The sequence below is a fragment of the Scomber japonicus genome, chromosome 10 (assembly GCF_027409825.1).
Source record: "Scomber japonicus isolate fScoJap1 chromosome 10, fScoJap1.pri, whole genome shotgun sequence".
Lineage (NCBI taxonomy): Eukaryota > Metazoa > Chordata > Actinopteri > Scombriformes > Scombridae > Scomber > Scomber japonicus.
Window position 1 is genome coordinate 18644367 of NC_070587.1, and position 12176 is coordinate 18656542.

The 12176-nt window shown below is 41.3% G+C and overlaps 1 protein-coding gene across 4 annotated transcripts in view; it reads left to right on the forward strand.

The window, feature by feature from the left end:
- The first annotated feature begins 434 nt into the window (after positions 1-434).
- The window catches only part of trak1a (trafficking protein, kinesin binding 1a), a 34922-nt gene continuing 23180 nt past the window's right edge, over positions 435-12176 (forward strand). For 2 of the 4 annotated variants that reach the window (XM_053326741.1, XM_053326744.1), the window contains exons 1-2: positions 5980-6038; positions 9173-9367. In XM_053326741.1, the coding sequence (XP_053182716.1) occupies positions 6035-6038; positions 9173-9367 (199 nt within the window). In that variant the 5' untranslated portion in view covers positions 5980-6034. Of the gene's footprint in view, positions 626-5979; positions 6039-6844; positions 6912-9172; positions 9368-12176 lie in introns of those variants that run through there. The other 2 variants (XM_053326743.1, XM_053326742.1) reach the window with 2 other exon arrangements.

The following is a 12176-nucleotide window of genomic DNA, read 5'->3' on the forward strand; positions in this document are numbered from 1 at the left end:
GCTTATGAACCAGTCAGCCATCATGTAGATGAGTGTCACACTTTGTCTATAAATACTACTGCTCGACCCACTGGGAGTGATGAAAAAGAGGGAGGGGTGTCTCACTTAAAATGTGTTTTCTGTATATTTGTATCATACTGTATGTAGGTATGCATATTTGAATATATTGTGGTTTATATGTGTTCTTCCTCTCCTTTCTCTTCCAGGTGTGCTGTGAATAACCTCTAGACATTCATGCGAGGAGTTCTGGTTCGGCTGTCCTCTGCTGTCGAGACGTGTCCTGATCGCTTGAGTCCGCTATACGGTCCAATAATGCACCCCAGACAAATCTAGTTTGACTTTACTCCGTGCCTGTGTCGGTAGGTCCAGGGTTTGTCCATGGCTGGTCCTGCCTTAAATCAGTAACCACCCAGTGCCAAGCTGGACCCGAAGACTCCGCCTCACCACACCTGGTCCTGCTCCTCTGCCCCGCCCCCTAAACAGCTGTCTGATCATATAGCTCAGCTCCACGACCCAGGGCTCCAATTGGTCATCAAGGAGGAGGAGGAGTATGTCAGTGAGGCGAGTCTGCCGGCTGCACTCCAGGAGTTTACGGCCACCTACAGAGATGCAGAGACTATTACTGGTAATGTAACACACACACGTTAATAACCATGGGTAGACAAAATATACTGAGATCAATCTGGCAGTGTTTAATCAGCATTAGATGCATATATACTGTATATTCAACTGTCAAAATGTTGCTGTATTACTGTATTATATAGCAATAGAGGCCTGCAGTCTGAAATGGTTTGGGAATAAGCTAAGAGGAACATTGTAGTTTGAAGAAGATGTACTGTGAGAAACTGTCCCTCTCTCTATGACCCTTTTCTAATGTCACATCCTGTCAGTAAAGCAGCTCCAGGGGACATCAGCTCTGTAGCCAGCATGTGAAAGAGAGAAGAGCTCCCAGTGGACAGTCTCTGTCAAGTCTCTCACTCATCCCCCCTTCTCTTTTTTTTTCCTTTGTTATCACCCCTTCATGCATCTCTCCCATGGAGCAGAGGGACACTAATGTCTTGTCTCCAGTGGTCAGAGTTTAGTTTATGTTGTGCCCCATCTCCTTTCTTTTCACAGTCTGGAAGAGCCTATGTGAGTCAAATATGAGTCAAATAACATAAAATATTAATGGATATTGATTCTAAATATTCTTTTGCAGTGACAATCATACAGAAGTTAACCCTAGAAACCTAAAAAAAAATGATTGACAGAAGCACAGGACTGGAGTGTGCCATAGAGGCTTGGACCGCAGACAGTCTCTTCCTATGTCTCTTGTGATGAAACCTCCAAAGAAGACTCTTCAATGCAATGCAATAGTGCTAAGCCCCTATTTTATAAGGAGCTTAGGACCCTGAGGAACAGGAAAGACTTGGCCCAGAGAGAGGAAAAGTGAACTGAATACAGCCTGGCCAAGAGCCATTTCAGCAAGGCCATAAGAGTTGCCAAGCACTTATACAGCACCAGACTAAATATTCAGTCCAGCACTGATTAAGACTATGGGAGTTGCTTATACACACACATGGTAAAGGAAAAGGTCCTCCCAAGCACAAACCTTCCCATCCTTTACCATGACCTCAGTTCCTGTCATTATCTTAAACAGCCATGTCTCCTCATCCTCTACTCATTAACAGCCAGGAAGCAATACGTAAAGATATGGGCAGTTTTTTTTATCGAGTTTCTCACCTTAAACACTCAATTAGAGAAAACACACATGACAGCATTAGACGAATCACTGAGCCACCATGGAGATCTATCAGCTGTGGAGAGAATTTGCTCACACATTTTTTTTGTGATATGTGTGTTACTCATATATCCTATGATGGACTGTTCAAGTATTTCTCTAAATACAGTTATATGTAACAGTAGAGCGTGTGATTAAATTGGCAGATTAGATTTCTTCTGTGATTTTTTTTTTTTTTTTTTTTTTTTTTTTTAAACTCCACTAACATCAGTGAAGTTGAGGACAGCCATATTGAAGATTTACACAGATGGTACTTTTGAATAGTTGATCACTTCACTATAGTCAGGGTGGCAGAACCTCATCTTAATACACTTCTGCAGCCTTTTTCTCCATAACAATTTTGGTAAAGCCTGACTTGACATCCCAGAGCTTTCTATGATACCTTTTTCTGATTTCAGCTTCATTTTCAGCACTTTGACACTTTGAGTTTTATTCAGGTGAAGTAGTTGCTGAATATTTGTCTGCTAAATCTTCTTTTAGATTTGCAATTTCCTCATTGCTAAGGGATCACTTGTTCAGTTTCCACCTACCTGAGGCCCTATCTGCAGTAAATCCCTGGACTAGGACGTGGCCTTGACTTTATCATGGATATTTCCTTTCACATGCTGCTAAGGAACCGTGCATTGTGAAGTCAATTACAATAGCCTTGTACAGCTCATTTGAAGGCTATAATATATAAAACAATGAATCCTTGATTCCAAACTTTGTTATTGGCCACACAGACTCATGCTTGTCCTTACAAGAAACTGACTGGTTACATGTTGGTGCAACAACCCCCATAGTGCAACACTTAGGAGTGCAACATTTTTGTTTTGTAAATTGATATGGTGAAATGACATGCTGGTAATACCTACTGTCATCTGTTTGTCTTAAGAACAGCACAGTTGAGGAAGTGCTGCCATCTACTGGCATCTTAGAATTACTATAACAAACTAACTTGCCATTCAAAATTAAATACATATTATCTTACATTTAAGCATTTTACTTCCTATCTCTGTTTTTTCTCTCTTTCACTCTCTCAATCTCTCTGCCGCCTAGACAAGCAAAGTGTGTGTGTGTGTGTGTGTGTGTGTGTGTGTGTGTGTGTGTGTGTGTGTGTGTGTGTGTGTGTGTGTGTGTGTGTGTGTGTGTGTGTGTGTGTGTGTGTGTGTGTGTGTGTGTGTTCACTAAGTCCAGTGGATGAATGAGCACAAAGAGCTGAATAGAGCAGTTCCTGGGTGTGAGGTTAATTCTCCGTGGTTACCAGCCAGCGGTGATGCAAAGAGTTGAGTAACAGCGAAATTCTGGGATACTTGGTGAGTACAGAGCCAGATCGGGGAACAGGCAGGCAGACAGAAAGGAGACAGAGCAACAACAACAAAAAAGACAGCGGACAGAGAGCTTGAGTGAGACTGAGACAACGTTATGTAAGTGGACGAACAGAGTAGAATCCAAACTGCTGAGTTTGCTGCCTGACTCTAATTCAATCATGGCGTGCAAGAACATCCATTGTGCTGTAATGTTTGGATGAGAGCTTGGTTCGTGCTCACTGTTTGCATTATCACACACGCACGCATACATACACACAATAGAGAAGAGAGCCAAGTGACATGGGGTTGAAACCGGGCTGACCTGCTGGTGCTTCTATAAAGTGTAGCAGTGAACTATTGCAGCCAACCAGTCAGTCAGTCAGTGTATTCAGCTTAATTGGAGGTGGTCACTTTGTAGGATTCTGACTGAGGTTCACCACTCAAATGTAACCAATGCACATAAACTTACAGTGTTGCCATAGATACAGTGTTTCTGTACATAAACAGTCTTAAATCATTAAAAGAGGAACAGTAAAGAGACTGGCTGGCTGCTTTCATGGCTGCAGTATGAGACTGAATGATAATCTTGACATGGGTTAACTGTCTTTTGCGTCTGAATATAATGGTGCTTGTGACAAATTGAACCTGATTCTTCTTTAGTCTAAATTAGGATCTAGAAGCTGCTTGTTTTCTCTGTTTGCTATCTGGGCTCATTTTTCAGGTGGCAGTGCGGTAACGTTGGATGTTTACCTACTGATATGGCTGCATGTTCTGTCATGTCCTAACTACCTCACTACAGTATTTTGGTTGTTTGTTGCTCTTTTGACTTTGTCTTTTACTGACAACATGAAAAAACTATGATGGTTTGAAGTATTTCATATGATCTTCCAACAAAGATATTTCACTCATTTACTCTCTTTTTGTATTGTTAGACTCTTTACTTACTAGTATATATGCAACAACATTATGGAGCATTGACACATCTGCAGATCCAACTCATCAGAACTTATTTGTGTAATCCGAAGCTGATATTTAGATCGGTATCTCTGTCAGGGGTCAAATGGTCAAACTCTCTCTACTCCCTCTCAAGCCACATGTACTTATCTCTTGGAGTATGTGCCAATAGTTCCAAGATGCAGAGTCCAGGCCAAAGTTTAGGCGGAGTGTCAGTTGACCAAAAAGCAAAGATGTGCTTAGTTGGTGAGTTTTGTAACGTAGGAAGAGACGATGTGAAGAGACATATATTGTGCAACAGAATGCCAGGCATATTGAAAGAAAATGGTCTCATTTTTCTGACTGTGTTGATCAAAATTTACTGGTAGACTGGTAGTGATACTTTTAATACAACAGTAACACCTTGGTATACACACACACACACAGCAACCCAGTGACATTTGAACACCTTGATGATCGTGTAGGCTGCCAGTGATATTTGACCACGCTGTCGTACTCTCCTGTATTTCATGTACGAACCCTCTGCCACCAGCGGCAGCTTTCAAATGCAGCCCAGGCTAATTCTGGACAAGCCTGTGCTGGAGCTGCATGACAAAAGCATTGCAGTGTTTGATAGGCCAGGCTACAATAGGGAAACTAAGTGCAAGTGGATTATACTTTTTAACTGGAAAAAAAAGGCAGACTGTCTAGAAAGCGGTATGCAACTACTCCTTCCCAAAAAAGTAAAAATTAGAAAGTATAATACTGTGTTTCAATTGAGAAATGTGTTTGTAGATGAAAGGGGCACATGGAAGATAATGTCCTCCCACCAAAAATCAACCAAGTGACTGAATTTGGAAAATTTAGAGTATGGCTAATTTTTGTGCTCTACTATGATCACATCCCAGTTTTCCAGAGTTTCTCAGTCAGATTGTTCATCTGGATTGTTTTTATCAGAGTTTCTATGAGTTTCTAAAATAAAACCGTTTGATCATTTGTTACTTTCTGCTACCGTATGTCTTTCTGCTACTTGTGAAACACCCAAACCACTCAGGTTTAATTAAAAACTGACTAGTGTAGCAGGACAAATCTGAACATGTGAACAAATCAGTGCCATTCTGTGCCACACACGCTGGGATCTGCAGGATTACACTGGAAAAGTACACTCAGTGATATTTTTGGCAGTTTCTTGGGTGCAGATCAGCTCACGTCATACAGGCCACGATTATCACTGTAAAAGGACTAAATCTGTTTCCTAACCTGTTGCACAGTGTTTCATTCACACTTACATATTCTCTCTGTCATCACTACAGTGTTAAGTTACACTTCCTAAGGCTCAGTCTGTGTCTTCATCACCTCAGGATAGAAAAATGAAACTTTTAATGTCTCTCCTTTCCTCTTCTGGATAGGAATGTTTAAAAAGTAAATACAACAGAATGTCTTTTATCAGGTATGTGTCTCTCTGTGTGTATGGGTTTAACATGAGGAACTGTCTGCTGGGTGTCTAGAAAGTCAAACAGTAAAAACAGCAGGAACAGCTTCAGGCCTGCTGTTAGCTGTAGTGTGTTTATATTTGAGCCGGATAGGAAGAAAGAGAGGGAGTGCAGTTAGTACAGCTAGTAGGAAGGGAGGGGGGAGGAAGGGAGGGAGGGAGGGAGGGAGTGAGGGAGCGTGGGGCGGTCCATGTGGATACCATCATTGGCATGTCAGGCATGACGAACCAGTTTGGCTCGGGTCTCTCCTCTTCACTCCTCCCTCCTCTCTTTTCCTCTCTGTCTCTTTCTGTCTCTCTCGCCCAGCGCCGTCCTCTAACTTTCAAGACCCTCTCCTTCTCCCTCTCCCTCTCCCTCTCCCTCTCTCGCTCTCTCTCGTTCTCTCGCTCTCTCTCGTGCTTCCTGTCTCTCACCCTCCCAACACTCTTTCCCTCTCTCTTCTCTATGTTATTTCTTGCGACCTTGCCCTCTCACGGACCAGTGGAAAATGTAATTGGCGGAGTGCAGAAGGGGCTGATAGTTTTCGGGCTTCGGGCACCATGAGTGAGTATACTGTCCTTCTGCCAGTTTTTAGCAAGGTTTCTGATGAGTCCGGCATCTGGATAGAGTTTTTCTCATTGTCTGTATCTCCGTGTCTTCTCTTTCCTTTTGTTTGTTTTGTTTCTTGTCAGTGAGTCACTCAGCTGTTTCCTCTCTTTAAAAACTTGTACAGTTGAGAAAGCCTCAGGGATTTGCCGTTACAAGTTTAAATATATTTGTATTGTCAAGATCAAGTCTAGTTATTTATTTATTTATTTATTTATTTTTAACGGCTCTGACATTACACTGGGAATTGTCTGCAGCAGTCGAAGCATTCTTTAAAGGTTAAAGGCTGAAATTAGTTGAATTAATCTTAGAAAGGTCAACTTGGCTCTTAAACTTTACAGTAGGGGCAGCCATGTTGGACATAAGAGGGGCAACATTAACATGGATTAAAAGTGGTTTGATTGTGTTTAGAGAAGTCATGTCCGTGGGATTCTATAGTCTTAAACCGACACCCATGTGTGGTGGATTTGAATCCAGTTTGTAGGATTGTATGCCCTTCTCTCTTCAGTAACCTAATTTAGATCCCAGTTCAGTGATCCCACAGTTCACTATACTACACATGCAGTGCTTGTGCTTGTGTGAGTCCGTTTGTAGAAGACACTTGTTTGAACACTGGCACTTCTGCACGGTCTTGATTGTTCAATGGCTCTGTGTTGTCGTCCATGATTCGCAGTGTGTCTGTAGCCTTCAACCTGGTATTGATTTTTTGTTTTTTTTTGCTGTGTGTCTGTCAGTCACACATGTTTATTGCTCGGACTGACAGCGTGACAGTGGACTATTCTTACATTTGAACTTGAACTCTCTTCCCCTGGTGTGCTGCTGCTAATGTTGGTACTGTATGACCCTGCAGGTTGTGTTCTTTGTTCCAGCAGTCTATATTTATATTTGAAATTCGGCTTATAATTACACTTGGACTTGGACCTTCTTTTTGGTCATATATCAGCTTTGCCTATTGAGCCTAATCATAAATTAAAAGTTAAAAGCTTTCAGGTGGTCCTATTTAATAGATTAATGCTGCTGTTAATAAAGATGATCTATAGTTGCTGGTTATTGGTGCTCTGTTTTAAAAACCAGAAAGCGGCAACATAGACAACACCATCCGCAGCAGTGTGTCAAGAAATCTTCCCAAGTCAACAGTGCTCTGTTTTACTCTGCACTTTGAACAGTCACAGGAAATGTTTTTTGTCATCTTTGAAACTTAGTGACAGCATTTTCCACTTGAGAAACCTGAATAAAACCTTTTTCAAGTGAACACAAATACTCTAATGCAAAGTACTTCAGTTGATTTGACAGTAAGAGATAATTTTAAACCTGAAAAAAAGATCACACACACCACATACACACACGTTTTGGTGTCTCTATTGACCTTTTGTCAGAACACACAGCACAGAATGCTTGTGCTATTATTATCCTCCTCCACATCCTATCAGAACTCATCATTAGGGGTTAGGGCACATTAGCCATATTTAATATCAATACTGGGGGAGCGGGGGGGGGGGGGGGGGGGGGGGGGGTTTAGTCATTCTGAGCAGCAGGATCAGGTTTGCTCAAATCTTATGTGTTCATTTAGGAGAGCTCACCTTCAGAACGTTGATATTACATTTTACATAGCTTCAGGCTTTATAGAGACACTTATTTATAAAAAAAGAAAAAGAAAAAAGGAGAGTTACTGCTTTTGGATTTGACATTGGAGTAGTGTACAAAATGCACCATTGATTCCATACTTATTACACAATTGAAGTATAATACAATGTAGACATAATGACAAAAAGAAAGCTTACCAGAGCTGTTGGTTTTCTGCCATACCAGCTGAGCGTTTATGTATAAGAGAGACTGAGACGTCATCACACTGTTGTATGGTGGCAAAACTAAGAAATACTAACTCAACAGTAAAAAGTCCCATTTCGAATACAAGTGGAATTGGTTGGTCTTGTAATTCAGTGTTGAATCTTCATTGGCTATGCTTGCTGAATGATTCCCCAGCTGCTGTGTGTGTGTGTGTGTGTGTGTCCGTGTATGTGTGTGTCCCTTTTTCAGCACAGTCAGTCATTCAGTCTGGATTAGCAAACTGTGAGAGACAGCATTGTTAGAGACACATGGACAGAGGGAGACAGACAGCAGAGAGCGACACAGCCAGAAATAGAGAGAAACAAAGGACTTTATTTTTTGACTGTACGTTTATTCTCATTTATTCTGTGTACATGCTAATTCTGTCAATCCAAGAGCTTCTTTATTCCACATTTTTGTAAAAGAAAATGTGATTATAAAAAAAATCTTAATTCTCTGTCTGAACAGAGAGAATATACTCTGAAGAGTTCTCAAAGGGTGCTGTTTTAATAGCACACTAAACAGATTTGTGAACAGAGAGGCACATAGCTGAATGCTTAGGTAAGATTATTTAGTTTTTCCACAGCAGAACAAAAATGGTTGACTCATTGGTTTTTAGCACAAGGCTGCTGTAGACTTTTTGACCGGTTTGGCCACCATGCTAAATACTGACTCTCTATCAGAAGTCTGCATAAATATTAGAGAAGTAAATACAGTGAAATCTTCCCTAAAACAATCAGACACCATACAAGCTACATCCGTTCCCTCACATGTATACAAGAGACAAAGGCACGTGCTGTCAGGTTTGCATAGCTGTTTCGTAACATCCTTTGGGTTTTGACTTGTGAGTTAAAGTATGAGTCAACTTGGTCCATCTAACATGAGCAGAGTTGCACAGTACAGCTCCACTCCAAATAAGATTGGATTTAATTAACTGATTGACTGAAATGACCCAAGGCTTCATTTTTGAGAGCATATTCATGAAGCAGTGGGTTAGTTCCTCAGTTGACCACTAGAGGGCAGACTATACCTTCAGTTCTAACAGACTGCAAACATTGTGTTGAGTTACTTTTCAAATAAAGAGAGGTTGTCCAGGCTCTAAAATAAAAAAATACCCAGAACACTTACTGACACTTTGTCACAGTGTCATGACCAGACTTCTGTCCCTGCTAAAGACTGTTTATGTATGAAGGATGTTTATATTACGTTTACTTATTAATGTTATTGCCTACCAAAAAAAACACTATCTCTTTGTGTCTGTGTAGATGTGTGTAACAGTACTGATTTGCCGGAGCTTGAGATTATCAGCCTTTTGGAGGAGCAGCTGCCAGTCTACAAGCTGAGGGCCGACACCATCTTCGGCTACGACCAAGATGATTGGCTGCACACGCCACTGGTGGAGCCTGACTCTGCCCTCGACCTGACTACTGAGCAGATAGAGGAGACCCTCAAATACTTCTGTAAGTTGATCAGTATGGTATTCAATTTTCTTCTAAATATGATGGTGATGATTGTTGACTTTTTGATTTTCTCTTTTTTTTTAAGTGCTATTTTTCTGTCCACTCCCCAAATCTCTGTGCTCAATTGTTTTGTGAGACAACATCATTTGTAACAAGCCCCCCTTCTCAATTATTACCGTGTCTCAAATGAAGAGCCATTATTTCCCCCTGGTAGACATCAATATGTTAAGAGTGTTAATATCAACCCTATGTCAAAAACTAAGGATAGAAAATTAGGTTTCTAGATTTAACCTTCAGTAGCTTTAATCAGAGAGTAACAATGAGGATTAAAGGCTGAGATTTAAAATGTATACTGACCTTCAGATATGCGGAAACAGTCTGGTCACAGCAGCTGGTCATGGTTGCCACAACAAACATGGGTCTATCTCTCTCTCTCTCTCTCTCTCTCTCTCTCTCTCTCTCTGTTGCTTGATGTTGTGCTCTTTCTTGCACTCAGTTGTTTTTATATGCACGTGTCAGCGGTGCTCGTCTTATCAGACTAAGTGCTGCCTTGTACTTGTCGTGTCTGCCAGCTGTATAACACACACATACACACACCCCCACATACAATAAATAAACACACGTGCATACACTGCACATGGCAAACCAAGGGAACGTAAAGTAGATTTACCATCAATTATTCAGTTATTGGTTCAATTATTCAGTTATTGGTTCACGAATAGTGAATCAGGGTTAAAAAAAATTGTTCTAAAAATAATTCAAGCACCTCTATAAATAACCTCTACTGAGAAGTGTAACTTCACCTCGTTGCCCCATGCAGACATGGTCACATTGGCCTTGACATTTCTGTGATAGCCGTTCAGGCTAACAGGGTACGACAAGGTCACATTACATAAGACATATTATGAGATGTTCAGCAGGAGGTGTTTTCCTAAACAGTCCACATTGTTTTTTTTTCCCCCGTTCATGGAATTAATTTGCCATATACAGTACAGTCCCCCCACCCCTTCCTCCTCCTCCTACTCCTCCTCCTCAACCCTATTGGAGTCATGTTGCTCCTCATTATTGCCTCAAACAGATGGCCGGGTATCGACACCCAAGGGGCCATGGTGTATGAGTGCTGATGGGTCATATTGGTTTCATTCTGGCAGAGAAAATATGTTTCATCTTTATCATGAGCTTCATTAGTTTGGCTTTTCTTTTTTTTTTTTAAGAACAGAGTAATATGCACAACATACTGTAGTGGTTCATTCATTATATAGTATATGTAACCTGCTGCATGAGGCTGATATGTTCAAGGAGATGATGACATGGAGGCAACTGACCAATAGGGAGCAACTGCATGTTGTGATGACATCACACCCACATGTCTCAGCAGTCAGAGTATAACAGAGGAGACGGGGTGTCTGGTGGACAGACATTTGATCTGTCATGTACATGGTGATAAAGATTATCAACCATGTGAAAGGGTTTTTTGTGCAATTGACATAGATAGATTGACAAGTCTTTCTTTAAAATATATTTTTATATCTTTTGTGGAATATATTATATCTTTCTTGTCATGGGTTATTTTATTTTGCATTTAGATAGGTATACACACACATGCTATTGTTTTCAAGGCTAGTATTTTATAATTTTTAGCTACTGCGAGCACTTACAACTGTAACTGAATCTGTAACTGGAGGCTGATGTAACCTCACTATAGACAGTTATTGTGTGAAATTTGCTTTATTAGCAGGATTTAGTTTTTCACACATCATCATAAACATGTGCTGTTAAAGCAAACTTGCTGTAAAAATCGGTTTTGACAGTTTGAAGGTAGCCTGTTAGCTAGTCCTGGCCGTCTTTTAGCTCCATCCTGCTAATATCAGAATATACAGAGTTCTACGTTCCATAACATGCATTGCATCAGTCTCGTTGTGCTCTTCCAAGCTGCTTGACATTGGATTTGGTTCCTATTGTCATTGAAATGAACCTTATTTGCATTCTTTTTTTCTACCATGATGACACATCAGCTTTTTGCCTCCCATGCACTGTGCTTCTTTCATCACTCCACAGCTAAAATAACCAATCCCCGCACACCCATTGTGTTCATTCAGTTATCCACGTCACCTCTGCCAACGCTACACTCTCCTGCTTTTACATGCTGCTCATCCTCAGGCCTTGGAGTCTGAGCCTGGTACTATAGCAACCACACAGAAGGACAAAGTAGAGGAGAGGAGGGGGAGATGCTGACACACAAATGGAGGGCGGGAGCGAGCAGCTGATACTGCTCCCTCTGATTGGCTGTGAACACTCTCAAGCTCTGCCCACACTACTGTGTCATGGTTCTCATCATTTCTGCTGCAAAACCCGTGACTGCTGCTGCTGCTGGTGCTGCTCGCTCTCAGTGTCTGTATCTTTCTATTTATTGAGTCATTGTGAGAGATGCGGTGGTCCATGTGGAGAACCAGAGCTGTCATTGAGCAAGGAATGTTACAAAAGAGAAGACGACTTTCGTAATATGGCCCTGTGAAGACGAAACTCGGGCAGAGGACAGAGCGGCAGGAGCAGAGGAAGAGAAATTGATCAGAAGATATAAACGGATGGGGGCATGAGAGGACAGGAGCTGACATGTTTGCTGAAGGTTTGGAGTGACTGAGTGGAAAACTGAAAGATCAAAAAACAGACGGCACAGATTGAGGGAAAATTGCAAATCTCAGCTGGCACATATTGCTGAAACTGTGAAGATCTAAACGATGGACAAAAGGGAAATAAAATGACCATGTTCTTACACTAATTACAACTGATGACGCAAGTAACTGTTCCG